At 49.6% G+C, this 26518-nt stretch overlaps 1 protein-coding gene across 4 annotated transcripts; it reads right to left on the bottom strand.

Annotated features, from left to right (window-relative positions):
• Positions 1-5309: 5309 nt before the first annotated feature.
• Positions 5310-26198, bottom strand: CCM2L (CCM2 like scaffold protein). 4 transcript variants are annotated; one of them, XM_054466916.1, is made up of 11 exons: positions 26134-26196; positions 22535-22677; positions 21550-21717; positions 18731-18814; positions 18452-18635; positions 17271-17731; positions 13874-14009; positions 10719-10782; positions 7507-7636; positions 6792-6930; positions 5310-5710 (listed from the first exon to the last, which is right to left on the bottom strand). In XM_054466916.1, the coding sequence occupies exons 2-11, from the start codon at positions 22538-22540 to the stop codon at positions 5310-5312; spliced, it is 1773 nt and encodes a 590-aa protein (XP_054322891.1). In that variant the 5' UTR covers positions 22541-22677; positions 26134-26196. The 4 variants fall into 4 exon arrangements, with proteins under 4 accessions (XP_054322891.1, XP_054322889.1, XP_054322892.1 ...); XM_054466914.1 differs by lacking the exon at positions 22535-22677 and having other exon boundaries at positions 26134-26198; XM_054466917.1 differs by lacking the exon at positions 22535-22677 and having other exon boundaries at positions 5310-5632; positions 26134-26198.
• Positions 26199-26518: the final 320 nt, after the last annotated feature.

Below are 26518 nucleotides of genomic sequence, written 5' to 3'. Positions count from 1 at the left end.
GGTGGTTACTGCATCTGGAAGCTCCTAGTAACATTTAATAGTAATATAAACTCCTAGAATGTAAACTCCAAGAGGCCAGGGTTTAAATGCTAAATAAATGGTTGTGGAATGAATGAAAGAATGAATGAATGAATGAATTTGGTCAAAGAATGTGAGGGGCTACTATTTCTGAGTAGGGATGGGGGTAGGCAGAGTTCTCTTTCTCTCCCTTCCTCTTTGAACCTACTCTCTCCTCTTCCTTCCTCTTACCCCAGCTCAGTCAGGTCTTAGCATCTCTCACGTGGTCCTGGTTCCAGCCTCCTCCCCACTTCCCTGCTTCCAGACGCTCCTCTGTTTTCCTATTGATCCTCCTCTCCAGCAGCTTGATTCGTTTCAAGAAAATGCAGGTCCCCTGGCTTGTTCCCAGGCGGGGCACCGTTGTTCACGCCTGTAATCTCAGCACTTTGGGAGGCTCAGGCAGGTGGATCCCTTGAGCTCAGGAGTTCAAGACCATCCTGGGCAACATAAAAAGAGCCCCGTCTCTACAAAAAAATTTAGAAATAGCCAGGCGTGGTGGCGCACACCTGTAATTCCGCTACTTTGAAGGCTAAGGTGGGAGAATGGCTTGAGCCCAGGAGCTGGAGGCTGCAGTGAGCTATGATTGCTCCACTGCACTCCAGCTGGGTGACAGAGTGAGAATCCGCCTCAAACAATGATAACAAAAACAACAACAACAAACATTAGATTGCCTCCCATTGCCTATGCTTCCTAGCCTGCCCTTCAAGGGCTTCTAATCTATCCACTTGTCTGGTTTCCTCTCCTGCAACTCCTACCCACCCACCTTGTCTCCCACCTCACACACTCTGTGTTCCTCCAGCTATCACAACGGTCACTAATTGAGCACTTTCTACATGTACTTTTACGTGAAATATCTTGTTTAAGACCCATAACAATCTATGGGATCTACAAGGGTGAGGCTATTGTCAACCCCACTTTACAGATGAGGCAACCAAGACCCAGGGACATTTTAGGGGCTTTCCGAAGGTCACCCAAGAAGCAGATGGCAGAGTTCGGATTCAAAACCCTCTGACCCTCTGGCCAGGGAGCCTAAGTGCTGCACGAGTGCTAACCAGTTGCCAGTCCTGGAGCACGCCATGCTCCTTCAAGCTCCTCTGCCTTTGCTTGTGCTGGGTCCCCATCTGGAGGGCTCTCTCTTCTATTGTTCACCCACCAAAAACCTTGTCCTTCAAGCTTTCACTCATGGGTCACCTCCCCTGTGAAACCTTTTCCGGCTTCCCCAGAAAGAGCTGGTGTCTCACTCTTTGACTTTACAATTGAGAACTTTGTGCTGTGATTATCTGGGAACTGTCTTCCCCATCAGTGTGCCCCTCAGTGGGCAGACTGTGCTGTATCTCCCTCTAGTGTCTTGTGCAATGCCTGGCACACAGCAAGTGCCCTCTAAATGCTTGGCGGCTGAATGACAGTGGCCCCAGGACTCCTTCTCCTGAGCACATAGTTGGGAAGGACAGCTGGGAGCTGCCAGTGGAAGTGGGGAGCGGGTAGGAAGTTTCAGGGCCCCACCTTGGGAGAGGCGTCCATCTACGGCAGCTGGAGACAATTTTACCACTCACATTTGGGCCAAGACTGTCCCCAGGGGATCCAGCTGGTGGGGAAGTTCCATACTTGCACTACCCCTAGAAGTCCTCGGGAACCAGCTATCCCACCCCTAGGGGGGTTTCCCCTCTTGTGATGTCAGGAACTGAACCAACAAGGGAAGCAATTCTTGGCAGGGTCTCTGGATGCTACAGGAGGTAGTGTGGCCAGAGTCTCCAGGCTCAGTGCCTGGGTTGCCCCAGCCAGTGTCCTTTGGGCCCCAGGAACTAAGGGGTTACATGGCTTTGGTAAGAAGGTAGTTCCGGAGTGGGTGGGGACTTCCTTGGGGTGTGAGGGAAATTACCCCATCCCCAGAGCTGTGGGGTAAGAACTGTCTGTCCCAGTGCCTCTCAGCAGCCCTGTCACTGTGCTGTGGCTAGGACTTTGGGCAGTTTCTGAGCTTTTCTTGGAAAGCCCCAAGGCCTTTAAGAGGGACTTCTATATCTTTGGCCCCTGTCCCTACCCAACCAACTATTCCCTCTCCAGTTGCCTTGCTCAGGAACTTACTAAGGCTCCCTGTAGCCTCAGGTCCGAATGCCTCAGGCTACGGCCACTACATCCCAGAGTCTCAGAGACAGGACAGTAGAGAGGCTAGGGACATGGGCTCTGGGTTAGCCAGATATGAGTCCAAAGCCCAGCTCACTGTGTGACCTTGGGGTATTCACTTCACCTCTTGAACTCCAGTTCCTTCATCCAGAAAATGAAAATAAATAAAATCGACAACCTCAAAATTAAGGAATTTGCTCAATAGAACAAGTTTGCCCAATGGAAGCCATCACAAATCAGTTGTTCTCAGAGCGGTCCCTGGACCATCAGCATCACCTGGGTACTTGTTAGAAATGCAAATTATTGGCCGGGCACAATGGCTCATGCCTATAATCCCAGCACTTTGGATGGCCGAGGAGGGCAGATACCTGGGGTCAGCAGTTTGAGACCAGCCTGGCCAACATGGTGAAACCCAACCTTTACTAAAAATACAAAAATTAGACAGGCATGGTGGCGTATGCCTGTAATCCCAGCTACTCAGGAGGCTGAGGCACAGAGGTTGCAGTGAGCTGAGATTGCATCACTGCACACCAGCCTGGGTGACAGAGCAAGACTCTGTCCCCCCAAAAAAGAAAAAGCAAAATTTCAGGCCCTTCCCCTTCTCTTATGGAGAATCTCTAGGAGTGGGGCTCAGACATCTGTGTTTTAGCAAGCCTTCCAGGAGATTCTGATGCCTGCTGAAGTTTGAGTACTGTCACAGATAAACTCGACAGAAGGCAAATATATTAGGTGAATATACCTGGAACGTCAACATCCAAAAGGGATTAATATCTAAAATTTATAAACTACTCTTGCAAATCAATGAGAAAAAGACAAGAAGCCCAGTAGGAAATGAACAAAAGATATGAACAAGGAAGTCACCGAAAGGAAAGCTCAAATGGCTGACAAGTATAGGAGGAAGTTATAAATTTCAGGATTAACAGAGAAATGCAAATTAAAACAACTTGCCACCTTACACCCACACTGAAGGCAAAGTTATAAAATCAGATGATGAAAAACCTGATGAAGATGTGGGGAAACAGCATCCTTCACTCACCATTGATGAAAGCCATTCTGGAAGAAGTTAATGAAATTTAAAACCTGCCCTGTGATCTAGTAATTCCACTCTTGGGTTTAGAGCCCAAACAAATGCTCACATAGGCCCATAAGTTTCATGTACAAAAATGTTCATCACAGTGTTGTTTGTGGTAAGAGGGAGTTGGAAGCAACCTGGGTGTTCATCTCTGGGGAGATGGATAAAGAAAACAGCAGATGCTCAACTTGAAATATTTTGCAGCAGTTGGATGCAACAGCAAGATTTTTCAACAGCTACATAGGTAGGTATTTAAAACATTATAGGGTGGCTGGGCTTGGTGGTTCACGCCTTTAATCCCAGCACTTTGGGAGGGCGAGGCGGGAGGATCACTTAAGCCCAGGAGTTCTTGCAGTGAGCTGTCACTGCACCATTGCAGTCCAGCCTGGGCGACAGAGCAAAAACCTGTCTCTAAAAATTTTCTTAACTTTTTTTAAATTAGAAAAACATTACAGAGTAAGAGAATGAATAGAGTGAAATCCTTATATAATATCATTTATACAAACACACACACAAAGCACTGTGTAGTTTAGGTCCAGGGACATATATCAGCACATAGGGTTAGGTGCTCATAGTAAAGAGGGAAAAGGAGTGTGGGGAACATGTGGATCGGGAGAGGGTAAAATAAAACATCAGAAGGGTCCTACATGGACCAGTGATGAAGGGATGATCATTTACCACAAACCAAGTATGAATGATGGAACTCTTTGGACCTGGAGCCCTAATAATATTTTTTGAAAATTGCTAACAGTACCTATTTTATGGTGTGCACAATGTGTCTGGCCATGGAAGCCTTTGCAGGGTTTTACAAACACATTTTGGCTCTCTTATGTGAGTCTCTGGCCTCCTCTCAGGCCTCATCCCTTTTAGCTTTCCAGCCTTTACTCAGGCTGTGCTGAATGCTGTCCTTATCCTGACTTCTCTACCTCTCCAACCTTTCCTTCCCATTTCTTTGACTATCCCAGACTCCCAGATGGCTGCCTGTGGAGTCTTGGCTACTTCTTGTTTGGGACTTGAGCACAGAGCTAGGCTGTAACAAGGCTGCAAGGGGACAAGTACTGTTTCTTCTTCCCAAACAGTGAGCTCCCCTGAGGGTCTTCTGAATAGCTCACCACCACCTCATTTGGGGTAGGATGCACCCAGGCATCTTTTGCTTATTACCAGGCAAGAAAGGTAAACTGAGTCAGAAAATGTTTGATGTGGAAAGGAACAACATTTATTGAGCACTTATCGTGTGCTAGACCCAGTTCTAAGGTCTTAACCCTCAGTAATCCCTATGGCCACCCTGTTAGGTGGATGGGGGCTGAGCTCACTGGACAGATGGGGAAACGGGAGGCACACAGAGGTTATGACACTAACCAGATAGAGGCTCCAGATCCTGGAGCTGAACAAACCCTTGTTTGGGGTCTTAAGGCCAGAATGGGACCCAGATCATCCCCCTGAGTCAACCCTGGGTGGAGGAAACCGTCTACTCCACACTGACTGTACAAGTCAGGCATCAGGGAACGGGAGACCCTGACATTTAGGGCCTTAAAAAGACCTTCTACACTATTTAGTATGGTCAGTTTGAGGTCATATAAGGAGAATCAGGACATTCCCTCAAGCCCCTTCCCCTCTTCTTGAACCATAGTTTCTCAATCTGTAAAATAGGACCGAGCTCTGGAAATTCTTTTCTCAGTCTGCCAGCAGGTGGAGCCCACTCTTCATGCCTTCCTCAGCCTCTAGAAAGCTGCGGCGTCCCGGCGAGGAGGGTGTGTTCTGGGACTGATCCTTCTGGGCTTCCGGGACAAAGCAGGATCGCTGCCCAGCCCGAGCCCGCCAGAGCGGCCCGGGAGCCCCGGGTGACTGCCCCGGACTTTAGGGCCCGGCTTCGCTTTCCCCCTGCAGGACACTGTCGGTACTGCATGGCCCCGGGCCCCAAGGGCAGGGAGCGAGACCCTGGAGTGAAGACGCCCCCGGCCCCGCCAGGTGTGATGGGGGGGCCCTGGGGATAGGTCCCCGAAGCAAAGCTGAGACTCAGAGGTGGGCTGCGGGGCCACGCCGTCCGCAGGGGCGGTGGCTACAGGTAGTTGTCTTCGGCGGCGTCGCTCCCGCCCCTGGAGCCCCGGGGCTCATCCTCGTCGTCGTCGTCATCATCGTCGTCATCGGGGGCCAGCGCCTCGATGTCGTGCGTGATGTCAGCCAGCAGCCGGTGGAAGGCCTGTGCCTCGGGCCGCTGCGCCGCGCCATCGTAGCTGCGCACTGCGGAGGCCGACGTGGAGCTCATGCTGCGCTTGATGCGGCCGAAGCTGTCAGTGAGGATGCCGCCCTCGCGGATGCCCACGCCCTCCAGGAAGCCCTCGAAGTAGCCGATGTCCTGGTCCGGGATGAAGGGCCGCATCCCTGCGAGCCGAGGGGCGTGGTGAGTCCCCAGGGCAGGTCCCCTTTCCCTCCCACAGGGGAAGCGTCCTCTCTGCAGATCTGGGTGCAAACCCCTGCTGTCACTCACTGGCTGTGTGGCTTTGCCCAAGGTCCTTAACTCTCTGAGCCAGCGAATAACGACACAGCGCTCAGCACACAGTGAATGCTCACTACATACTAGATTACTGTACTTTTATTATTATAGCCTCCGCCTCCCGGGTTCAAGCGATTCTCATGCCTCAGCCTCCCAAGTAGCTGGGATTACAGGCGCACACCACCACGCCCTGCTAATTTTTGTATTTTTAGTAGAGACAGGGTTTCACATTGGCCAGGCTGGTCTTGAACTCCTGACCTCAAGTGATCCGCCAGCTTCCCAAAGTGCTGGGATTACAGGTGTGAGCCACCTCGCCAGGCCTATTTTTGTTGTTATTATTAGTACCATCATTATATTCCCATTGATTAATTATGTTGAACCTCATTTTCCTCACCTGTAAAACTGAGATAATTGCACCTGTTCTCTGGGTAGGGACGTGAGGATTAAATAACAAGGTACTCAGCACATACTGAGCGCCCTGTAAACAGTTTGTTTTATTTCCATTCCTACTTACTAGCTATGTGACCTCAGTCCTTTACTTTGTAACTCTGAGTCTCAGTTTCCTCACCTGCAAAATGGGGACCAATAATAGCATCTACTTCTCAGAACTGGGAAGCATCATTCAATGAGATGATGCTTGGCACAGGGTAACTGCCAAGCACATGTCAGCTTATTTGTATTATTCCTCCTGTTATTATTAGCCCTCCTTACTAGCTGTGTGACCTTGGACATGTTCCTTAGCCTTTCTGAGCCTCAGCTTCTGCGTGGGGTAAGATGGGAAGAATCAGTCCCTCTCCCAGCTTTGCTGTGAGGATGAAATGGCCACACCACTGCTTAGTTCTTCTTATCAACAGTGTCTCCCACCTCTGACAAGTCCTTTCCCTACTCTGCACCTTGGGCTCCTCATCTGCCCTGCGAATCTCATGATCTGGGTTTCATCAGAGGCTGAAAGATAAGGAGAAAACATTTGCAGCCTGGTGCCTAACTGGGATGGCATGGACCAAGCAGGGGCCCTAGCTGACCTCTGGGGGTACAGCGGGGGCTCACCAAGGAGGAGGAACTTGCGCCGGTCTCCGTAGAGCTTCAGCAGGCCTGTGCAATAGTCCTGGATGGGCAGCCCCAGCCGGTACTCCCGCAGCAGCAAAGCAAACTGCTGGATCTCGAGGGGCCCCAGCTTACTCCGCAACTATGTGGGGGACACCATTCGAGATCAATCCCATGAAGTTGTGCCACCCAACCCCTGCCTGAAAGGCCCAGAGCCTTCCCTAAGGGCATGTTTGGCCCAGCTCTCCTCTGAAAACCTTCCCATGGGCTACTCAAGAGGACATCTAGATCCCTTAGGCTGCATTTAAGAATAGGATGTGGACTCAAGCTGCCTGAGTGCAAATCTTGACCCCTTCACTGGATCAGCTCTGTGATCTTGGGTAGGTGACAACCTCCATGATGCTTGCTTTTCTCATCTGCAAAGTGAAGATAATGGTGGCATTTTCTTCTTGGGGTTGTCGAAAAGATTAAAAGAAATAATGCATGAAAGGTGCTTAGAATGGTGCCTGGTATACAGCAGGCACTCAATTAATGCCAGCTGACATTAGTTAAGGCCTTTCACAAGCTGGCCTCAGTTTACTCTCCTAACCTCATCTTCTGTTCTGACCTCTGATGTCTTCTGCTTAGGTTATGTCCAAAGCAATGTGCAATTCCCAAAATGTTTACTCCAGCCTCCAGGCTTTTGCTTGTGCCATTCCCACGACCGGCCCCAGCTCACCGTGACCATGTAATCCTGTAACTGCTCCAAGCCCAGACCGCTGTGGTCGCTGCCGCTGCAGTGGGAGCCGTGGAAAGAAGGTGTGGACGTGCCGCTGTAACATGCTTCAAAGGTGTCCTGGGAGCCATTGCTGCAGGCATGGGAAGAAGGGCCTTCACTCGCCTCCCTCCAGCTCCTCGCCCTCAGGCAGGCTGAAGGTAGGAGGCCTCATCCTAGACTGCATGCTGGCCTCCAAGGCTTTGCACACCCTGGCCCCTGGCACCTCTCAAGTCTCATCTCTCACTGTGCTTGCCCTTGCCTTTGCTCTTTGTGCTTTGCGCCCCCCACCCCCCTTCTCCTTCTTCCTCTACTATCTCCTTACCTCTGGATGTTTGCACCTGTTGTTCCCTCTGCCTGGATTGCCTCCTTTCCCCTCCCTTTTGCTCAGCTAACTCTTACTCATCCGGTGATCTTAAATGTCATCTCCTCAGGAGAGTGTTCCCTAATTCCCCTAGGTTGGGTTAGAACCTCTGTCGAACGTGCTCCCTCAGTCCATGGCCTACCTGTGACATGCATGGCCTTTCCAGGTGCCCCCAAGCATCCTCTCTGACCACTCTCTCCCTCACACCATTTGCCACAGCCACAGTGGCCACCTGCTGCTCCTCAAACCCACTAAGCTCTATCCTGTTCAGAATTTTTTTTTTTTTTTTTTTTTTTGAGACAGATTCTTGCTCTGTCACTGAGGCTGGAGTGCAGTGGTGCGATCTTGGCTCACTGCAGCCTCCGCCTCCCGGGTTCAAGCAATTTTCATGCCTCAGCTTCCTGAGTAGCTGGGACTACAAGCATGTGCCACCCAGCCAATTTTTGTATTTTTAGTAGAGACAGGGTTTCACCATGTTGTCCAGGCTGCTCTCGAATGCCTCACCTCAAGCAATCTGCCCACCTCAGCCTCCCAAAATGCTGGGATTACAGGCATGAGCCACCACGCCTGGTTAGTTCAGGATTCTTACATTTGCTGTTCCCTCTACCTGGAACACTCTTTCCCCTTTCATCCTCCAGGCCTCAGTTCATGTGCCATCACCTCTGAGAGGCCCTCCTGACTCTCCAGCTGAGTTGTGGTCCCCCTCAGCCTCTCTTATAGCACCCTGAGCCTCCCTTTAGTACTTATTACCATTAATGATTGTTACTGTTAAATTGTGATTTCATTGCCTCCCATGCTAGACTGTAAACTTGACAAGAGCAGGGACTTTGGTTTTTTTCATTTGTTGAACACCTACTACGTGCCAGGCCCAGGTTTTGCCCTCTGTCTTGTGTCCATCTGTATCCCCAGCACACAGCACAGTGCCTGGCACATAGAAGGTACTCAAGAAATATTGCTTAATAAAAACTCAACCTTGGGCTCCTGCCTCCTTGTCTCTAAATTGTTCCAGAACCATCCTCCATTATTACCTACAAAGAAGCAGTGTAGCTTTGTGGTTAAAGGACTGGATTCTGGAGCCAGTCTTCTTCTGTTCAAATCCCAGACCTAAAACTTACTAGGTGCTTGACCTTGGGAAAACTAAACTTAATTTCTCTGTTTCTCAATTTTTCCATCTGTAAAATGGGATAATAATAATTAGTGTCATCATGAGAATTAGAGGAGTTAATATTTGTAGGACACTTAGAATTATGGGCTATAAGCAATAAACAGTAGCTGCTGTAATGTTACTATGTTGATGAAAAAATAAAGTGCTTTATGGAACAGCACTTAGTACATAGCAAGCTCAATGTTCAAATGCTATTATCACTATTTTACCTCTTCAGTAGATATCTGGTTGTTTAAAGACTAGCCTAAGGGCATACAGTATGAGGAAGGCAAATCTATTGCCACTAAAAAGGAAAAAAACAGTAAGGCATATATCACTGGCAGAGACTGCTACATGCCAAACCGAAGCCCTTAGTAACATGACTAGGTGATCAACCAGTAACCCAGGACTTTCCTGGTTTTAGCACTGAAAATCCCATATCCTGGGGAACCCCTCATTCCTGAGCAACCTGGGACGGCTGGTCACCCTAAACAGAACCCTGGGTGATGTTCCCAACTGAACTGTTTAAAATTTTATTTATTTATTTATTTATTTATTTATTTATTTAAATAGAGACAGGGTCTCCCTATGTTGCCCAGACTGGTCTCAAACTTGTGGGCTCAAGTGATCCTCCTGCCTTGCCCTCCCAAAGTGTTGGGGTTACAGGCGTGAACCACCGCGACTGGCCTGAATTTTTTTTTTTTTTTTTTTTGAGATGGAGTCTCGCTCTGTCGCCCAGGCTGGAGTGCAGTGGCACAATCTCAGCTCACTGTAAGCTCTGCCTCCTGGGTTCACGCCATTCTCCTGCCTCAGCCTCCCAAGTAGCTGGGACCACAGGTGTGCGCCACCATACCTGGCTAATTTTTGTATTTTTGGTGGAGATGGGGTTTCGCCATGTTGCCCAGGATGGTTTGGAACTCCCGGGCTCAAGCGATCCACCTGCCTCAGCCTCCCAAACTGTTGGGATTACAGGTATGAGCCACTGCATCTAGCCTGAAATATATTTTTTGAATCCTAAATTTTCCAGCTTTGCTTGCAGCTAGTGATGGCTATGTGACCAAGTTCTGGCCTTTGAGATATAAGCAGAAGTCATCAGGTGGGAATCTGGCAAAACTCTTTAAAGAGGCCCCTTAGCATGCTACTGTGATGGCTGGATGTACAACCACCATCTCGGTCCATGAGGTGACCTTGAGGATGGCTGCAAGTCCTGAAGAGGGTAGGGAAGGAAAAGAGAAGCCTGAACTCCTAACAACCATGAAATGTTGAATTGCTGCTCTATTTTATGTCAAAGATAAGAAAAAAAAGTTCTATCTTGTTTAAGATACTCTTTTTGGGGGTTTTCTATTACATGGAACCAAAATTAAGCCAAAATAATTTTTTTGGCATGTAGCTATGATTTTGGTTTCTGCAGACCACTGTGCCTGGATGACTGGGAGAGAACCACAGGACTGTGTGGACTTACATCTGAGTTCTGGTGTCTCCTGGGTCTCTCAAGGGTCTGGATCCTGTGAGTTTCCAGAGTCAGGGAGCTCAGTTTACCTCCCCCTCTTAGTGCCCAGTGTCTCAGCACACATCAAGGTTGGTTCACCTTCTCCTACCCTCTCTAGTCACCCTGTTTGTGCAGGGGTAGGGGAGGAGGGTAGAGTCCCTGACAGGGGCTGTACTCACAAGGAGCTGCAGCAGCTGAAGTCAGCGTCATAGGCATACGTCCCATCTGTGTGGCAGCTCTCACCTGGGACCAGCAGACAGAGGGACTGTCAGAGGCAGCAAAGCAGGGATCAGCATCCCCTGCTCCCTGAGGCCCCACCCTCAGTCTCAGCCTGAAGTCTAGTCCTGCCCAACACCAACACACGGCAGACCCTGGGGAACTCCCCTCCCCTCTCCTGATCCTCAACTTCCCTGACATGGGGACAATACCACCCCCTGCCTACCTCATGGGGGCCTTGGGAACAGCAGATGAGGAAACATGTGAGGGAATATTTTGTAAACTGTGTGTTTCAGGCAAGACAAAAAAAAAGAAAAAAAAATTGTGGCTCATGCCTGTAATCCCAGCACTTTGGGAGGCCAAGGCAGGAGGACTGCTTGAGCCCAGGAGTTCAAGACCAGCCTGGACAACATAGAGCGACCCTATTTCTACAACAACAAAAAAATTAGCTGGGTGTGGTGGTGCATGCCTGTGGTCCTGGCTACTTGAGAGGCTGACATAGGAGGACTGCTTGGGCCTGGGAGGTCGAGGCTGCAGACAGCCGTGATTGCACCACTACAGTCCAGGCTGGGTGACAGAGCCAGACCTTGAAAAAAAAAAAAAGAAGAAAAGAAAAGAAAAAGAGGAAAGGAAAGGAAAAAAGAAAGAAAGAGAGGAAAGAGGAAAGGAAAGGAAAAAAGAAAGAAAAGAAAAAGAGGAAAGGAAAGGAAAAAGAAAGAAAGAGAGGAAAGAGGAAAGGAAAAAAGAAAGGAAAGAAAAAGAAAAAGAAAGAAAAAGGGGAAGGGGAAGGAAAAGAAAAGAAAAAGAAAGAAAGAGAAAAGAAAGAAAGAAGAAGAAAGAGAGAAAGAAATTTGTGAAGGGGAAGGATCTGAAAACCTTCAGAGCAAAGAAACACCAAGTACGGAGAGCCTGCGCTCTTCCAAGTCCTGTTGTCTCATTTAGCTGGTTATTAGCCCTACCCTTTCTGATCTCTGATCAGTGTCGCTTCCTTACCCTCCAGGTGGGGCCAGTTCCCCATTATACATTCTCCCAGCACAGTCTGTGGTTATTTATTTATTTATTTTGAGACAGAGTTTCGCTCTTGTCGCCCAGGCTGGAGTGCAGTGGTGCGATCTCTGCTCACTACAACCTCCATCTCCCAAGTTGGATCAATTCTCCTGCCTCAGCCTCCCAAGTAGCTGGGATTACAGGTGCCTGCTACCACGCCCAGCTAATTTTTGTATTTTTAGTAGAGATGGGTTTTCACCATGTTGGCCAGGCTAGTTTCGAACTCCTGACCTCACGTGATCCACCTGCCTTGGCCTCCCAAAGTGCTGGGATTACAGGTGTGAGCCACCGTGCCCAACCTGTGGTTGTGTATTTATTTGTGTACTTATTTAATCACTGTCAGCCTGCCTCCACTAAGTAAACTTCATGAAGACAAGGCCACCTCTGGTTTTGCTCACCAGAATAACCTACTGATTAGCACTGGATCTGACCTACTAGGTGCTCAATAAATATTTGCTAAATGAATGAATTTGTTGAAATATTTGTTGAATTATCTCATTTATTTGCCTATCATCCTTGTGAGAGTTGAATTAACCCAGCTTCCCAACAAGCACAGCTCCCACAGATGCGAGGGTCTTTGGAAGAAAAGAATGAGGACTCTGTTGCTGGTACCACGCTGCGGGAGACAATGGCTGGGGGAATTCACCCATTGGCCTGAGGACAGCATAGGGAGTAAGGTTGTTGCTGATAGAAGCTTCAGAATCAGACAGACCTGGGTTTGAATCCTGACTCTGCCACTTACCAGCTGTGTGACCTTGAGTAATTTATTGACTAATCTGAGCCTTAATGTCCTCATCTGTAAAACTGGAATCCTGGCCGGGCATGGTGGCTCACACCTGTAATCCCAGCACTTTGGGAGGCTGAGGCAGGCAGATCACGAGGTCAAGAGATCCAGACCACACTAGCCAACTAACATGGTGAAACCCCGTCTCTACTAAAAATACAAAAATTAGCTGGGCGTAGTGGAACACGCCTGTAGTCCCAGCTACTCAGGAGGCTGATGCAGGAGAATCGCTTGAACCGGGAGGCAGAGGTTGCAGTGAGCCGAGATCGCGCCACTGCACTCCAGCTCAGGCGACAGAGTGAGACTCCGTCTCAAACAAACAAACAACAACAACAAAAACCAACCAACCAAACAAAAAAATGGGAATCCTAAGGCCTCAGAGAGTTCTTTCATCCATTCAGAAAAAATACTTCGTGAGTATCTGATGTACCCAGTCTCGTGCTAGGCACAGGGGATACAGTGACAAAGAGGACAGGCAAGGTTGCTATGAGGACATGGCACATTGGTACGGTGCTTGGCACACAACTGGTGCTCAACAAATGTCTCCATTAGTCTCATTCTCCTTCTAGTCCTTGAGTGCATCCAAGGACCCATCTGGAAATCTTGGTTTTGCGTTAGGGTCCTAGTGGGACAAATGGCTCAGTAAGCAGACAATACATGTGCTTAGGTTGCTGCAATACAGGGACACAAAAACAAAAGGGAGAGAGAAGAGTTCAGCTCTAGGGGGCTTGTTCTGAATTTGACAATCTAAACATCTTTGAAGAAGCTAAGTTTGAGATCATCATGAAAACTGATGGCTGGGTGCAGTGGCTCACGCCTGTAATCTCGGCACTTTGGGAGGCTGAGGCGGGTGGATCATGAGGTCAGGAGTTCAAGACCAGCCTGGTCAAGATGGTGAAACTCTGTCTCTAATAAAAATACAAAAAAAAAAAAAAAATAGCTGGGCGTGGTGGCACATGCCTGTAATCCCAGCTACTCGGGAGGCTGAGGCAGAGAATTGCTTGAACCCAGGAGGTGGAGGTTGCAGTGAGCCGAGATGGCGTCACTGTACTCCAGCCTGGGCAACAGAGGGAGACTCTGTCTCAAAAAAAAAAAAAAAAAAAAAAAAGAAACAGAAAAAGAAAAAGAAAATTGACATTTCACCTACAATTGTGGGGTACACTGTAATTATGGCAGAGATCAGGAACCCTAAATACCTTCATCAGCCCCAAGTCCTGGGACATCTTCCCTCCCCTGGCCTTTTTGGGATGTTTCACAGGAGGGGAGGCCAGGAGTTCTGGTACTCACTGCGGCTGCAGAGCCATGGCCGTTCAGGTGTGGATGTGTAGTGGTAGCCAGCCCGGTCCACACACTCAATACTCTGGTCCCCGTAGATGATCTGGAAGACCTGACAGATGAGTGCGCAGGACTCCTCTGCAGCGTCCTGGCCCAGGGAGGAGGAGAGAGAGCTCAGGTCCTCACCAATGACCAAGATGTTACCCTGCTTCCTAAAACACAGTGTGAAAATGCGCACAAAGATACACACCTATAGAGCCCTTTAAATTGGCTTTCAAGACTTTTTCCATCAAAATTCTATGGCTACTCTCTGGATCTTAGAACCCCTTTATAGAATTCAGTGACAACTCTAACTCTTGTGCCACGAAAAATGTACCCCAGATTTGTGGAGGATTCATCAGCCTTCCTGATGCCCTTCTAAGATAAGTCCTAACTTAGTTTAATGTATAGTTACGGAATCTGAGGCCCAGTGAGGGGAAGTGATTAGTCAGGATTAGAATCCAGTTCTCCTAATACCTAGTAGGAGAAGGGATGATTAAATGTATCAAAATTTTAGGCTCAATATAGTTACTAATACTGGAAGCCATATTTAGATATGAGCTTCCTAGCATTCAGTGTGAAAATGGAAGCAGGATAAATAAAATTCAGTCTCTGATAGAAGGAAGGAATTTAAGTTCTTGGGTAAAACTTTTTTGAGACTGCAAATGTGAATAGGAATTTAGCTCTTGAATTTACCTCTTTATGCCTTAAGCAAGACACACAGAAAACCAGTAATTGATGAAGAGAGTGTCTTTATGAACCTTTTCTCTGTGTTTGTCTCTAAAAAGGCCCAAGACAATGGATGGTTGGATACAAAAAATAAAAATAAAAAAGCCCAAAGAATAAATTAAAATGTAACTCAGGATAGGCATTTTGGGATAGTAGGTGTGTCCTAATAATTAAACCAGGTGATCCTTACCATAAACGTACAAAATGGACAGACAAAGAGGATCCTTGTTTTATAATCAAAGATGCTGAGACTTAGAGTGGTTAAGTGCTTTGCCTAGGCTCACACAGCAGGTTCATGGCATTAGTACCAGCACCCAAGTTGTTTTTTACTCTAACTCCTATATCCTTCTTGGGACCAGGCAACCCTGGAAAGCAACTTTTTTTTTTGAGATAGAGTCACACTCCAGTCGCCCAGTGGCACAATCATGGCTCACTGCAGCCTCAACCTCCTGAGCTCAGGTGATCCTCCTACCTCAGCCTCCTGAGTAGCTGTGTGACAGGCACACACCGCCACACCCAGATAATTTTTTGTATTTTTAGTAGAGACGGGTTTTGCCATGTTGCCCAGGCTGGTCTGGAACTTCTGGGCTCTAGTGATCTGCCTGCCTCAGCTTCCCAAAGTGGTGGGATTACACTTATTTACTCACTCCACAAATTCCAACTTAGTCCTGTTATGTGGCCAACACTGGGCCAGGTTCAGTACCCCAAAGCCTTCACAGTCCAGTGGGATGACTGTTGACTTTGTCTGGAATCCTATTTCCAGCCACAGAGGAAGTGGGCATGGTGGCTGGAGTACAAATGGCCTTGTAAGCAATTGTAAGGATGTTAGCTTTTACTTGCAGTGAAATGGGAAGCCACCGGAAGATGTGGAGTAGTGACATGATATGACTTTCATGTTAATGGGACCACTCTGATTGTGTGGAAGAGACTGTCAGCAAGGGCTGAACTAGTCAGAGGGTGACCACATGATTCAGGTGAGAGAAAATGGGGCATGGACCTGGGTGGGTACAGGGGGAGGGTGGGGAGAAGTAAATGGATTTTGATGTTTTTTTGTTTTGTTTTGTTTTGAGACGGAGTCTTGCTGTGTTGCTCAGGCTGGAGTGCAGTGGCATGGTCTTGGCTCACTGCAACCTCTACCTCCTGGGTTCAAGTGATTCTCGTGCTTCAGCCTCCCAAGTAGCTGAGATTACAGGCACCCACCACTATGCCTGGCTAATTTTTGTATTTTTCGTAGAGACGAGGTTTCACCATGTTGGCCAGGCTGGTCTTAACTCCTCAACTCAGGTGATCCACCTGCCTCGGCCTCCCAAAGTGCTGGGATTACAGGCTTGGTTATGTTTTAAAAATAAGAGCCAACAGGATTTATTGACAGAGTGGATATAGGGTGTGTGTGGGAAAGAGAGAGATAACGAGAGCCAGCCAAGGCCCACAGCAAGGTTTTGGCCTGACCAATGTAAGGACACAGCTGCTATTAATTGTGACAGGGAAACCCAGGTAGTGACGGGTTTGGGGGAGGAGGTTGGAGCTCAGCTTTGGATGTGTTGGGTTTGAAACAGTCGTTAGATCTTCAGATGCAGATCACCTAGAAATGGGTAGAAGAAGGATAGATGGAGGAGGGAAGAATATCAAGGACAAAGTCTGGGGCACTTCAACTTCTGGAGAAGAGGAGGAACCAGCTTGGTAGGAGAAAAGTCTGGAGAAAGTGGAGAGCTGGAAGGCAAGTGAGGAAGCGTTTTAAGGGGAGAGAGACAGCTGTGGTGTCTGAGTTTACTGGTTATTATCCGCCTCACCATCTAGACAGGAACTATGTCTGTTTCGTTCACCACTGTTTTTATAGAGGGATCTGGTGGTCCAAGATCAGAGGAAAAGGTTAGAATGCTCAGAACTTGAAGGTGTCTGCTCGACTGTGAGCTCCCTAAGGGTGGACACCAGATGTCTTTTTCACGTCTGTATCCATAGCACCTAGCCCATTGCCTAGCCCAGAGCTGGCACTCAAGAAACATGGCCGGATGAATAAAAGCAAGGGTGAATGAAGAGGATGGGGGAGGCAGAGGGGAAGACGGAGGGGAAAGGAAGAATGGCAGGAAGACTTCTGCCTTGGGTGACCATCTTAGTTACCAAGAGTACTGGTTCTGAACTTCCTGGATTTGAATCTTAAAACCACCACGTGCTTCCTGTGTGACCTTGCCTATGTTACTTCACCTATGGATCTCGGTTTCCTTCTCTATAGAATGAGAATACAGTAGTTGTAATATTTGCCTCCAGAGGTTGCTGTGAGAATTAAATAAGTTGATGCAGCCCTGTGTCTGGCATGAGCTGGCCCTCGATTCACGCTGGTGATTAGTGTCCTCGTGAATGTTACTGTGGTGAGGCCAACACTGACAACGTTGGAGAAGGAACGGGCTGGAGGTTAGATCTAGTTTGTTTTGGCCATTTTGAGAGTTTATCCCATTGAGGGAGTCAAGGGGAGATGCCCTGGAGGTGTCCAGGTCCGGAGTTTAGGAGCCATTAGGTGGGGCAGGTGCAGGGAGAAGGCAGGGGCAGATCCTAGGAACCTGGTGGGTGGGGCGGGGGCAAGGTGGGCGGGGGGAAGCAGCGTTCCCAAAGCCCGGCATTGGGCGCAGGCTGCCCTCGGGCTCACCCTGTTGGCTACAGCCAGGATGACCAGGTTGCAGTAGGCGTCGGGACTGGGGTCCTGCGGGTCGAGCGGGTTGGGGCCGGGGTGGCGCCGCTCCCAGCTGCCGCCGCCGCTGCCCGCCTGCCTCCGCTCCCAGCTACCGCCAGGCTTCCCGGCGCCGCCGCCGCCGCCGCCTCCGTGCCGCCGCTCCCAGCTGCCGCTGAACGTCTGCCGTCGCTCCCAGCTGCCCGACGCCCGCGCCCCGGCGCGTTGGCGCTCCAGGCTGCCGCCCCCGCCTCCCCCGGCCCGGGCCTCCGCGGCGCCCCCACCCCACCCCATCCGCCAGTCCAGGCTGCAGATGGTGTGGCGCCGCTCCGCGGTGCCCACCCGCCGCTTCTCGGGCGCCGCGCCTGGCGGGCCGGGGTCGCGTCCTGCGCCGCCTGGGCTGGCGTCCATGCCGGCCGGCACCGGGTCCACGCCCAGACCTAGGAGAGTCCGGGGGACAGTCAGCCGCGGGGATCGGGACTCGAGACCCCCTCCCGAGGCCAGCCGGCCACCTGACCTCGCGGCTCTGGGGTTCCACTGCCGCCTCCCCCCCGGCTTTAAAGTAGTGCGGCGGTTCCCCGCCCACTCCGCTTCCATACTTTCGGGCCCGCCCCCGGCCTCAGTCTCCACCCTTGGCTTCTGAGTGGTGTGGCCAGGTGGCTTCCACGCTCCCCACGACGCCTGCGCCCCTGGCCTCAGACCTGCCCTCTGAACAGAGGGTGGTGGTCAGGCTGTCCCCTCCAGAGGGAGCCTTAACTGGGGACCCAGTCCCGGGTTTCAGGGACCGCCCCCTTGGATTCTGACTTCCCGCCTCTCCTCAGCCCCGCCCCCGGACTCAGGCCCCGCCCCCAGCCCAAGGGTCCACTCTAGCCTCAGAGCCGGGTGGTAACTGCGGGTCCAGCCCTGGCCTAGGTCTTGGGCTTCTCCACCCTCTCAGTGCTCCACCACCTGGCCTCAGTGTAGTGGCTCAGGCCACCCACCTTCATCCTCAACCTCAGGCCCTATCTGCTTTCCCAGAGCCTCTTCGGCCTGCCCCTAGTCTCAGGGTAGTATGGTCACACTTTTTCCATTTCCTCCGCCCCCGCCGCAGGTCCCTCTCCTTCTCTACCCGCACACCTCCTGCCCCTGCCCCGCCCCCACCCCTCCCCCTCCCGCCGCACCGGTCTTGAGCACTAGCAGGTGCAGCGCGTCGTCCTGCAGGTAGGAGGCGGCGGCGATCTCGTGCGTAGGGATTCGCAGGATGAGCTCTTCATTGTCGCGCCAGGTGAGCAGCAGGCAGCGGGCAGACAGGCTCAGGATGCTGTCCTGCTCCGCCGTGGTCTTCAGCGGCAGCTCCTTCAGCTGCTGCAGGAAGGGGCAGATCTCGAGTTCCCGAGGTCCGCAGGTAGAAGAGGGAGAAGGGGGCGAGATCCTGCCCTCCTCCCTCCCCAGAGTCTCACCCTGGCGGTGTCTAGCAGCTGCAGGAGCTCGTCCCGACTGGATGGGTTCAGCGAGGAAGTCACCCAGGTAAGGTGGCCCAGGAACTGGATGGAAATCGGGGTGAGAGAAGGACACAGAGATGTCACCCTGAAACTTTGAAGAACCCTGGCCTTCTCATTGATGCAGTGCGGATAGATTGAGATAGAAATACGTGAATTAATATAACCTGATAATAACTTTTACTGAGCCCTTAATAGAAGCTAGGCACAGTTCTGAGCGCTCTATATATATTCACTCATTCACCCTTGCTTTAAGGATGAGAAAAACCAAGGCAGGGTGTGGCTAACTAAACAACTTGCCCAGGATTAGATAGCTAGAGAGGATCAAACTGGGATCCACATACCAGAGCCCACACTCTCAAATGCTGGCTTATATTGCCTTAACACATAACCATCTAGCTATAAGATTCCATAGGGAAGCAAAAGTTATTATAATAGCTTGAAAGAACTGACCACCTGTAAATTTCCTCTGGCCTGAGTGGCTCTCTCTACCCCAAGCATCATTGTCAAAGGAATTGCAAATCACTTGCCTTCCTTATGGTATTGTTGCAGAAGTCAAATGGAAAGGGAAGAATGTTGGATCGAATTACAAAATTACCATTTTGTCAGGAAAAATGATGCACTAAATCAACAAATTTTTCCTTTACTCTTATATCCTAATGTTAGCACTTAAATGTTATTCAATATAATAATTAACTTTTTTTTGAGACAGAGTCTCAGTGTCACTCAGGCTGGGGTTCAATAGCAAGATATCAGCTCACTGCAAGCTCTACCTCCCGGGTTCAAGTGATTCTCCTGCCTCAGCCTCCTGAGTAGCTGGGATTACAGGCGCGTGCCACCACGTCCAGCTAATTTTTGTATTTTTAGTAGAGACGGGGTTTCACCATGTTGGCCAGGCTGCCCTCAAACTCCTGACCTCAAGTAATCAGCCTGCCTCAGCCTCCCAAAGTGCTGGGATTACAGGCATGAGCCACCATGCCTGGCCAACCTTTAAAAAATTATTTTTAGTTGTATTCCTCTAGGTGAATCCACCAATCAAACCTTTTCTCTTCTTTTTATTCTTTATCAAATTTCAGTCCTCAATTTTTAAGCAGATTTATTTGTTAGTTTTTCCCTCCATATAGGGTTGCCAGATAAAATATAGGATGCCAGTTAAATTTAAACTTGAAAACGACAATTTTTTTGGGGGGGTGGGGGGACTGGAATCTCGCACTGTCGCCCGGGCTGGAGTGCAGCAGTGTGAGCTCGGTTCACCGCAGCCTCCGCCTCCCAGGTTCAAGCGATTCTCCTGCCTCAGCCTCCCGAGTAGCTGGGATTACAGGCGCCCACCACCACACCCAGCTAATTTTTTGTATTTTTAGTAGAGACGGGTTTCACCATCTCTACTAAAAGATGGCCAGGCTGGTCTTGAACTCCTGACCTCGTGATTCACCCACCTCGGCCTCCTAAAGTGCTGGGATTACAGGTATGAGCCACCGTGCCCGGCCATTGATCAACAATAATTTTTAAGTTGTTTAGTATTTTTAGTCCCTTGCAATATTTGGGACATAATTATGCTAAGAAAGTATTCATTGCTTATCTGAAATTCAGATTTTACTAGGTGGCTTGTTATTTGCCAGTTCGGACAACCCTACCCCCATATCAATCTTCTTAGGCTAAATGAAGACCCATCATTGCCTCTTCATGGTGTTCATGCCAGGTGTGGTGGCTCACACCTGTAATCCCAGCAATTTGGGAGGCCAAGGTGGGCGGATCACCTGAGGTCAGGGGTTTGAGACCAGCCTGACCAACACAGTGAAACCCCAGCTCCATTAAAAATACAAAAAAATTAGCCGCATGTGGTGGTGCATGCCAGTAGTCCCAGCTATTAAGGAGGCTGAGGCAGGAGAATTGTTTGAGCCCGGGAGGCAGAGGTTACAGTGAGCCAAGATCGTGCCACTGCACTCCAGCCTGGGTGACAGAATGAGACTCTGTCTCAAAGAAAAAAAAAAGTACAGCTCCTAAGTGGTGGAAGTCCTTTGTGCCTTGCTGTTAATCTGGACACTGTCCGAGTAACAGCAAGGTCACTGCAGTAAAATCTCATGGGAAATGTCAAAGTTGTCAATCAGAATGGAGTCACTTGTGTTAAAAAAGTCCTGACAAATAGGAGGGAGGATTCTCTTGCATGAACGCCTGATAACAAGAACTGTCAAAAAGACTGTAAAAACTACAACTTTGCACAAAGGCCATCACAATCTTACACACACACACATATTCCTGCAAGGACAGCAACTGCTCATCCAACTTGGAAATGGTGCCATCCTTGTTATTGATCCTTGCAGCCAGGGATAATTATCTGAAAACAATTATGTAATCCTCCTCACTTTTCCTTTAAAAACCTTTGCGTTCATTTACCTCCTGAATACGCAGAGTTTACTGTGGCACACATATTCCCATTGCAATGCCTATTCCTGAGTAAACATCATTTTCTTTTAGTGAGTCTCCCTTTCTGTTATGTCAGTTGACAAAAGATAGGACTTTTCCATGCACAGAACACTCTCCCATCCACTCTCCACTGGGGGTAGGTTTTGAGCCTCATGTTGAGATGGGAACACTGAGGAGATTCAGCAGATGGAGGTCACTTGCTGAAGGTGGGGGCAAGGCTGACATGAACCCGGGCCTCTTTCCCATGAGCCACAACTTCCCCTTTGTGAGATAGGGCTGATCAGAACTTGGTGTCAAGGAGAAGTGAAGGTCTCCTCACCCCCAGGTTTTCCCACCCCTTCTCATCCTGCACGCACCTTGACCTCTTTCTCCAGGTAGTCACACAGCAGAATCTGGGGGTCGATGAGGTAGTCAGGGGGATAAAGGGGCATCGAGTGCAGGGGCCGGCGGCTCACGCTGCTCCTACAGGCTGCCCGGCGCCCGGCCTTGGGGAACACCAGCCTTCGGATGGGGGATACAAAGCCCTGGGGAGGAGAGGAGGAATGAGAGTGATAACAGTGGCTGCTTTTATTGAGCTCTTACTACGCTCACTTTTACTTACATTACCTAATTTAATTCTCACCAAAATTCTGCAGAAGGGGTACCTCTCTAAGTCCCATTTTACAGATGGAGAAACTAAACCCTAGAGAGGAACTAACTGATAAAGTCACCAGCTAGTAGTGGTGGAACCAATAGTTCACCTTGGGCATTCTGGATCCAACGACCTTCTTTCTAAACACCCAGGTGACAGTGTAGCTCCTGCCAAACAGGTTTGAGGAATGAGTCTAGGCTGGGGCAAATACAGAAAAATGTTAGGATTCAAGGTCAGGCGTGGTGGCTCACACCTGTAATCTCAGCACTTTGGGAGGCTGAGGCAGGTGGTTCACTTGAGGTCAAGAGTTGGAGACTAGCCTGGCCAACATGGTGAAACCCTGACTCTACTAAAAATACAAAAATTAGTCAGGCGTTGTGCCAGGAGCCTGTAATCCCAGCTACTCGGGAGGCTGAGGCAGGAGAACCACTTGAACCCAGGAGGCAGAGGCAGAGGTTGCAGTGAGCCAAGATCGAGCCATTGCACTCCAGCCTGGGCAACAGAACAAGACTCTGTCTCAAAAAAAAAAAAATATATATATATATACACATATATATATATAAATCATATACATAGATATATATAATATAGATTAGGATTCAATGTGGTGGAGTGGTGGTGGGTGCATAGCTATTTCTTAGGCTATTCTCTGTGCTTTCCTAAAAGTTATAAATTATTAATAAGTACATTTAAGTAGAATCCAGAGGCACCTGCATAAAAATGGCCTGGATCAAGGTTAAAGGTGCAAATTCTGGGGCTCAGCCCAGACCAGCCATCTGAATCTCAAAAGAAAGTTTGAGTTCCATCTAGAACAGCATTTCTCAACATGAGATTCCTGGACCAGCAGCACCACCTAGGAATTGAAAGAAATGCAGATTATTGGGCCCCATCCCAGACCCACTAAATTAGAGACTCTGGGAGTAGGGCCCAGCAATTAGGGTTTAACAAGCCCGCCAGGTGCTTCTGATACATGCTCAAGTGTGAGACTGCATTTAGAGCAGTCGCTCTCAGCCCTGGCTGTCCTTTAGAACTACCTGGGGAAGGCCAGGCGCAGTGGCTTACGCCTGTAATCCTAGCACTTTGGGAGGCTGAGGTGGGAGGAGAGCTGGAGCCCAGGAGTTCGAGACCAGCCTTGACAACATGGTGAAACTGTCTCTACAAAAAATATACCAAAAAAAAAAAAAAAATTAGCCGGATGTGGTGGTATGCACCTGTAATCCCAGCTACTTGGCAGGCCAAGGTGGGAGGATCACCTGAGCCTGGGAGGTCGAGGCTGCTGTGAGCTGCGATTGCAACACCGTACTCCAGCCTGGGTGACAGGGTAAGACCTTGTCAAAGAAACAAAACAAACAACCCCCCCTCCTCACACACACACACAAACTACCGGGGGAGCTTCTAAAACTTCAGATGTCCAGGTTACACTCCCAACCAAATGAATAGGAAATTCTGGGACTGAGACCCAGGCATAAAATTTTTTATTTTTTAATTTTTTTGAGATAGTGTGTTGCTCTGTTGCCCAGGTTGGAGTGCAGTGGCACAATCATAGCTCACTGCAGCCTTGATCTCTTAGGTTCAAGTGATCCCTCTGCCTCAGCCTTCCAAGTAGTTGGGACTACAGGTGTGTGCTACCATGACCTGCTAATTTTTTAAATTTTTAGTAGAGATGGGGTCTCACTGTGTTGCCTAGGCTGGTCTTGAACTCCTGAGCTCAAATGATTCTCCTGCCTTGGCCTCCCAAAGTGCTGGGATTACAGGTGTGAGCCATTGGGGTTAATGAGCTCGGTCCATTAAGATTTTTTAAGCCTTCTTAGGTAATTTCAAAAGGCAGCTCAGCTGAAAACCACTGAGTGAATGTGTGGTGTGATTACTTAATTGTGTAATGAGGCAAATGTGAGTAAGACAACCTCCCTGCCCGCAAGGAGCTCACATTCTTTTCAGGTAAACAGAACACAAGTCCACAAATACATCTGTTCATTTACTCATTCATTCAGTAAACATTTACTCACACCTGTATGGCTGGACTCTGCTGGGTGCTGAGGATTCAGTGGAGACCTGGACCCTATCCTTGCCTCCAGGGCTTGTGATAAATGACCTAGACTAGAGAGTTTCCAACTTTATCTTCCCTGGAGTTTTGATTCAGTAGGGTTGGGCTGGAGCCTGAGACTCTGCATTTCTACCAAGCTCCCATCTGGTGCTGATACTACTGGTCTGTGCACCACGCTTTGAGTAGCCAGGATCTAAACCGGTGGTTCTGAAAGTGTGGCCCCACAGCCATTAGCATAACCTGTGGGTTATTAGAATTGCAAATTCTTTCTGGCTCACCTCTGCCTCACAGTAGCTGGGACCACAGGCATGCACCACCACCACACCTAGCTAATATATATTTTTTAAAGAGATGGGGTCTTACTATGTTGCCCAGTCTGGTCTTGAACTCCTAGGTTCATGCAATCCTCCTGCCTCAGCCTCCCAAAATGTTGCGATTACAGGCATGAGTCACTGTGCCTGGCCAGAAATGCAATTTCTTGAACCCCATCCCAGGCCTATTGGCCCAGAAACTGGGGGTAAAACCCAGTGATCTGTGTTTTAATCAGCCCTCAGGTGATTCTTATGGGTACTCAGCTTATGTTAGAACCAATATCATGGAGCCAGGATGGGGTATGTAGCAACTTTAAGGAATGAGAAGAAACTATCAGGGAGAAAGCATGCCAAGCAGAGGGCACAGCATGTGCAAAATTCTGGATGTCTCAAAGGCTGGATGAGGGTGAGCCTGGAGAAGCTGTGTGCAGTCAGTCTGCTGTGGCTAGGTTATGAGATGAGCATATCTTGAATGCCAGCTATGGAGCTGGGACTTTGTCTTGCATATGTGTGTGTATTAGGGGTGGGGAGGGGTAAGTATTTTTGTTGGTGGCCCTGAATGGCTCAGCTCTGCCCACCTGTCCAGCCCCATCTGCCTCACACTTGTCCCCTGGGTCCCCACTACACAGTCCTCCTTCAGTCCCTCTGGCTTGCTATGTTACTTCCCACTGTGGGGCTTTTGCACATGCTGTTCCTCTGCCTCAAACACTCTTTCCTACTCACTTTCCTTCCACCTGTCAGCTCGCGACTCAAACTGATCAGACTCCTCCAGCGCTGAGTATGGGACCTCCTATGATTTTTTTAAATTTTTATTTATTTATTTATTTTAGACAGTCTCACTCTGTCACCCAGGCTGGAGTGCAGTGGCACGATCTCGGCTTACTGCAACCTCTGCCTCCTAGGTTCAAGCCTCAGCCTCCTGAGTAGCTGGGATTACAGGCATGTGCCACCACGCCCAGTTAATTTTTGTATTTGTAGTAGAGACAGGGTTTCGCCATGTTGGCCTGGCTGGTTTCGAACCCCTGACCTCAGGGGATCCATCTGCCTCGGCCTCCCAAAGTGCTAGAATTACAGGTGTGAGCCACCGCACCCGGCCCTTCTATGCAATTTTACATTAATTTATTTATTGCTTTAAAAAAAGAAATGAAATGCCTGGTGCATAATAGGTGCTCAGTAAATATCTGTTAAAAGAACAAACTAAGAGAAAACATGCACGTATGTCTTGGCTCCCTTCTGAGCCCTCTGTGATTCATGTGGGCATCTTTTAGAACAGCACGGACACATGTTTCTGGTGGGGGTGGGGTAGAGCGGAGGGTGGAAATGGGGGTAAGATGGAAGTTAAAATCAGAGCGGCTCCCTGAACTCCAAAGACAACCAGGTGAGACACCCAGAAAAACATACTAGAAAACTTCAGAGTCAGAAGGGGTGAGGATCTGGGGGTGGGGGGAATGGCTTCTGGCTGACGCCTTACATAGGCCCTTGTAGAAAGGTGGGAGGGGCAGGGGGGCAGGTGGGAGACTCAAGCCTGGGTAGGTAACCTCCTATCGGAATTGCCCTGACTGAGTCCTTCTGTCTAGGGCAGTGACGAGCAGGAGAATGGATCTGCTGGGTGTCTGTCTGTCCCTCTGTCTGAGAGGCTGCAGGAGGGAGCTGCGGGGAACACCAGGGAAGCAGGTGTGGAGAATCTCCCAAACTAAGTCCGTCTGGCCAGGTTTCCTGGGAAGGTCCCTGTCTGTCCGTGTTAGGGATGCCAGAGGCCACTGAGAGTGGAGAAACAGGGAGTTTAGAGCCTGAATGTCTGGCTGCTCAAGAGTGGGAAGGAAGTTACTTCCAAATGAGAAGAAAGGCTCCACTTATGCCCCTCACTACCGACCCCCCACCCCGCCCCAGTTTGCCCCCTTCCCCAGCTTTGGGGACATTCCTCTCCCTGAGTCCCTCCCAACCTCCCACCTACCTTCTTCCCTTTCTTGACTTCATATTCCATGGTGAAATGTCCCCTCTACTCCTGCCACCCTCCTGGCCATCCCTTCCACCCCCCCACCCAGTTCCTTTGTTCTTTTTCCTGCCTGGTCGGAAACTCCACCAGCCCTGGAGTTCCTGCCCCTCCCATCTGATGGGGAGGGCAGGGGGTGTGGAGGACACAGACTTGGGACCCTGCAGCTGAAGGGTGGAAGCCCAGGCAGAGCTGACCTGAGGAGGGAGGCTCAAGGCCTCTAGCCAGAAGGCAGGTTATTGGGGGAGCTTGGGAATTGGCCAAGGCTGGGGAAGGGCCCTCCACATTTGAAGTCCTAGTTTGGAAAATTCCAAGTTCCAGCCCTACTTCTGCCACTGACCTTGTT

The sequence above is a fragment of the Pongo pygmaeus genome, chromosome 21 (assembly GCF_028885625.2).
Source record: "Pongo pygmaeus isolate AG05252 chromosome 21, NHGRI_mPonPyg2-v2.0_pri, whole genome shotgun sequence".
Lineage (NCBI taxonomy): Eukaryota > Metazoa > Chordata > Mammalia > Primates > Hominidae > Pongo > Pongo pygmaeus.
Note: the sequence above shows the minus strand (reverse complement) of the source record. Positions and strands in the feature narration are given on the sequence as shown.

Excerpts from the sequence above, each read along its gene's own strand:
- CCM2L (XM_054466914.1), bottom strand. The coding sequence starts at position 26,163 with ATGGAATATGAAGTCAAGAAAGGGAAGAAG. Across the intron at positions 21,718-26,133 it reads AAGTCAAGAAAGGGAAGAAG|GGCTTTGTATCCCCCATCCG; the intron begins GTAGGTGGGAGG and ends TCTCCTCCCCAG. Across the intron at positions 5,711-6,791 it reads GCGCAAGTTCCTCCTCCTTG|ATCTGCAGAGAGGACGCTTC; the intron begins GTGAGCCCCCGC and ends GTTTGCACCCAG.